The sequence below is a fragment of the Oryx dammah genome, unplaced genomic scaffold (assembly GCF_014754425.2).
Source record: "Oryx dammah isolate SB20612 unplaced genomic scaffold, SCBI_Odam_1.1 HiC_scaffold_23, whole genome shotgun sequence".
In the NCBI taxonomy this organism is placed as follows: domain Eukaryota; kingdom Metazoa; phylum Chordata; class Mammalia; order Artiodactyla; family Bovidae; genus Oryx; species Oryx dammah.
The window spans coordinates 8,291,449-8,296,186 of NW_024070207.1; the positions used below are offsets into that span (position 1 = coordinate 8,291,449).

Consider the following 4,738-nt stretch of genomic DNA (forward strand, 5'->3'; position numbering starts at 1 on the left):
TATTTTCATAGCTTTCAATTTCCTTTTTCCTATGCATACTCCTTAGGACCATCAGATGAAATGGGAAACTCCACAGCCTTTTGGATAATTATTTTTGGCACAGTGCTTAAATGACAGAGCAGCTTGATTCCCCGAACTTCAGATTCCACCTGTACTTCATTCAATGCCACCAGTGGTGTAAATCTGAGTGTGATACTGCTACATGCCGTGTACCAAGGAACCTCTCCTAACTCCCACCTCCAACTCTCCCCAACACCATTATGAAGAGGTAATTTTTTCCCTCTTCAAATTAGTAACCTAATTTCTGGGGTAACGTCTGATATCTACTACTGTATCTGAGTAGTGCATGACAGGAAACAGGGGGCCCATCTACATGAGAAAAATCGAGTTTTTTAAAAGGACAGTATACAAAGATATGAGAAGGGTAGTCCTGAGAACCACAAAAGATAGTGCAATGCTCTGTGGCTAGTAAAGGTAGGATTATTTAGGCCTGAGGGACAAAGGGAAAGACAGGTTACCAAAAGCTGGAGATACAGAGCCTATTTGGAGAAGGCAATCCCCCAGGAAACCTTAGAGAAGAGTTTCAATCAGCATCTGGTGACACTACAGGGAACGAGCTGGGAAGAAAATTTCCTAACCATACCGTCCACCATTGATTCCCAGAGAACAAGGGAGCCCTTTGATGCAGTCAATATAAGTCAGATTTCCTGGGATACAGAGCAGGGTGGGAGGGTGAAGATCGAATCATGATGGGAAGATCGGGAGATTTCGAGCAAATAAGCAAATAAGCCATGGTAGCAGTGGCTTTCCTGGTGGCTCAGTGGTAAAGAATCCACCTGCAGTGCAAAAGAGGAAGGGTATGTGTGGGGAGGATCCCCTGGAGGAGGAAATGGCAATCCACTCCAGTATCACTGGAGCTCCCCTGATAACTCAGTTGCTAAAGAATCTGCCTGATTAACCTCCAATTAAAATAAATAAAAATATATTTTAAAAATAATCTGCCTGCAATGCATGAGACCCTGGTTTGATTCCTGGGTCGGGAAGATCCACTGGAAAAGGGATAAGCTATCCACTCCAGTGTTCTTGGGCTTCCCTTGTGCTTCAGCTGGTAAAGAATCCACATGCAATGCAGGCGACCTGGGTTCAATCCCTGGGTTGGGAAGATCCCCTGGAGAAGGGAAAGTCTACCCACTCCAGTATTCTGGCCTGGAGAATTCCATGGACTGTATAGTCCATGAGGTCATAAAGAGTTGGACACGACTGAGCAACTTTCACAGTCAGTCTCCAGTATTCCTGCCTGGAGAATCCTATGGACAGAGGAGCCCGGTGGGCTGAGGTCCATGGGGTTGCAAAGATTTGGGCATGACTAAAGTGACTAATATGCCAGCAAATTTGGAAAACTCAGCAATGGCCACAGGACTGGAAAAGGTCAGTTTTCATTCCAATCCCTAAGAAAGGCAATGCCAAAGACCGTTCAAACTACCCCACAACTGACTCATCTCACACACTAGCAAAGTAATGATCAAAATTCTCCAAGCCAGGCTTCAACAATACGTGAACTGTGAACTTCAGATGTTCAACCTGGTTTTAGAAAAGGCAGAGGACTCACTCATGTGCTAGGCATTAGAGATGCCCGGATGAAAAAAACAAATTGTGTTTCGAGAAGCAAAGTCCGAAGCAGATTTTCTCAATTTTTAAAATATTCAGCCCGCAATCAGAAGTTTATTTTTCATCACAATTCAAGGTGTACAAACATATATATATACATATATAAATAAGTGAAATACAAATTTCACAAAATAATACTCATCCTATCTACCCGGGATACAATCTGATATTTACTCTTTGGCTCTAACCAATGCTGTTCTACTCTACTTCATAAAAAACTGCAGGTATTGACTCACTGATTTTGTTTCAGGTTCTACTAATGTTGGAGATGTGTTTGTGCAGTTTGACAAACAGGCCTACTTAATAGTCTGTGGGGGTATATCTTATGCAGCACATGTATTTACCCTTGTAGGTACATATTTCACATGATGGTGACAGTAAGAGGCTAAGGAGAATCTCCTTATAAACCAGGGCTTTGCAAACTTTAAAGTGCTCAGAAATCACCTAAAGATCTTGTTTAATGAAGATTCTCAATCAGTAGCTCTAGGATGGAGACCGGAGATTCTACATTTCTCTCTCTCAGATGATGCTGATGCAACTGGTCCATGGACCATTGTTTGAGTAGCAATGCTGTAAAAACCACAAGTATGAGTAGTTGTGCTAACCTTGTGATGCGGGCCTCGCATCTGTCTCCTAGGAGATAATTTCCTCTAAGGAAAGAGGAATGGAGCTGAGAAGGTACTGACAGATGAGAAAAGTACAATGTGTGCCACTCAAGTTTTATCCCAGCTCCCTATATCTGAATCTGGTGGAAAGATCATTGTATGAAAAAATTTGAAATCCTCTAGGGACCAAAGCATCACTGATGTGTTACCCACTTGGATAAGTATAACTCTAAAGTGAGGAAAAGGGCTTTATCCTCACTTCAATAAGTGTCATGGGGTGGGGCAGGTTTCGGACTCACTGAGGGGGATTCCAAGGAAATCAACTGGACTTTGTCATCTTGGGGATACCAGTTCATCAGCAGCAGTGAAGACCTTATCTTAAGGGTACAGGACTCACAAAGGGGCACAGTGCCCAGCAGATTTAGCAATACCCACGGGAGGGTGGTACCCACTTTTTGGCTTCCTGGACTTATTCCTGGGCACAGGTGAGATCTACATCCACCCTCTTCCAAGGGTCTGATGGGGTCCTATTTCAACTACTAAAAAAAGTTAGAAACCAGCCTAACACAGCTTACATACTCAGTATCTCATCTAATCCATTCCACAATCCTGTGAGGCAATTATTATCCAGATTTCACAGATGACATGATTGTCCTTTAGAGCAGTGGATATATTATAACTGCCAAGTTGATTCTTCCAGATATGAGTCTAAAAGTCATGTGAGTTTTACAAAACATTTTTAAGTCTGACAAGAATTTTAGTGTTTTCACCGTCTTCATAAACTCAGTAAATAATTCTTTGTATTGCTTTTAATGTATTGCTTTCTTTTTTTATATTTTAGTATTTCTTTATAAGTAATCTGGGTCCTCTAGGAAAAAATGGATGAGTAGAAAGAAAACAAAGAAAATAAATCAATCACAGTCTCACAACACGTAAAACTACTGTTAACCACTTAGTAAACAAAGTTTTCTACTTTTCCTGTGCCAGATGTACTATGTAAATTTCTGTTCTTTTACAACAGTGGACTGATTCTGTAGATGATATTATAAGCTACTTTATGTTTCCAAGAATCACAATGTCTTTGTAATTAATGCACATGGGTAAAAATTCCCTACTGATAGAGTACTCTAGTTTGATCAAAGATTGTTGATATTAAGAGTGACACCTAAGCAAAGTATTTGCAAAACTTTAAAGCACAAGGCCTGGTAAATGCTGGTCAGAGGCACTACACAAAAGGAATGTTTTCAAAGCCACTTTGTGGGGCCCTGCAGCCACCCCTGAGTTCCCTTGGGGCCCTCGGGTGGAAGGGATCCTGTAAACTTTTCAGCATCCACATAAACCTCCCCAATTTCTGTCTGGTTTTCTTCACCTCATTCCCCACCCTGGCCATCTCTTCAAATTCTCTTATCATCTCTTCATTGCTCAAATGCATATCATGTATGGCCTCCTTGTATTCCTTGAGACACTGAGCCAGCCCCTTGTTGGTTTTTCTTTTGGCCTTCCTGGGTACATCCTCCCCAGCTGGGTGCTTTCTGCCAGCCCTCGGTTCCCTTGGTTCGCTGGCTGGCTTGTCTTCTTTTGGCTTTCCCTCACTCACTGGCTTCCCCTCGCTCTCTGGCTTCCCCTCGCGCTCTCTGGCTTCCCCTCGCTCTCTGCTTTTCTTTCTTTTGCTTCTTCCTCACTCATTGGCTTCCCCTCCCTCTCTGGCTTCCCCTTGCTCTCTGCTTTTCTTTCTTGTGCTTGTTCCTCACTCACTGGCTTCCCCTCGCTCTCTAGGTTTCCTTCTTTTGGCTTGGTCTCACTCTCTGGCCTTTCCGTAACTGTTAATACTTCCTCATCTGTCTTTCCCTTGGGATCTGTCCTTCCCTGGTTTTCTAAGTTTTCCTCCTCTTCCCTAGTACAAGCTGCTTCTGGTTTTCCTGCATCCAGTGGCTGTTCTTTGTTTTCCATCTTGCCCTGGTTCTCAGGCTTCGCTTCATTTTCACTGCAGAGTTTTTCCATGTTGAGCCTCCCCTCCTTTTCCTGTCCTGGGAGTGGGGCGGGGGAAGAGAAGACAAAGAGGAGACAAGAGAGACTGAGGTTTTGGGGAAATGCAGGTCCAGACAGTAGTAGTCATTTCTTGCCCTTTGTCAGGTATCTCCTGACCTGGCCTGACCCTCCGAGAGTGCCTTTTGCCCACCCTTTACCCCACCATTCCTCGTGCACTCGTGAGACAACACTTCCCTGGCAGGCCCTGCCATTTTCCCTCTGCTTGCTCAGCGCGGCAGTGTGTAAATGTGTTAGGAAGTGGGCACTGAGGCCCCCAATTCTGCGCGGGCCCGTCCCTCCACACTTCCCAGCTCTCTGGGTCCCTGTCCAGAGCTCTCTTCCTTCACTGACCTACAGGGATTCTGGACAGGTTCCTCTTCTTTTGGTAGCCCAGCAAAGCGCTAGGAACAACAGCTTCACAGACCTGCAGACAGGAA

At 44.1% G+C, this 4,738-nt stretch overlaps 1 protein-coding gene across 1 annotated transcript; it reads right to left on the bottom strand.

The window, feature by feature from the left end:
- Positions 1–3,498: 3,498 nt before the first annotated feature.
- TCEAL2 (transcription elongation factor A like 2) lies at positions 3,499–4,322 on the bottom strand. Its single transcript, XM_040266358.1, has 2 exons — positions 3,956–4,322; positions 3,499–3,911 (listed from the first exon to the last, which is right to left on the bottom strand). The coding sequence occupies exons 1-2, from the start codon at positions 4,272–4,274 to the stop codon at positions 3,499–3,501; spliced, it is 732 nt and encodes a 243-aa protein (XP_040122292.1). The 5' UTR covers positions 4,275–4,322.
- Positions 4,323–4,738: the final 416 nt, after the last annotated feature.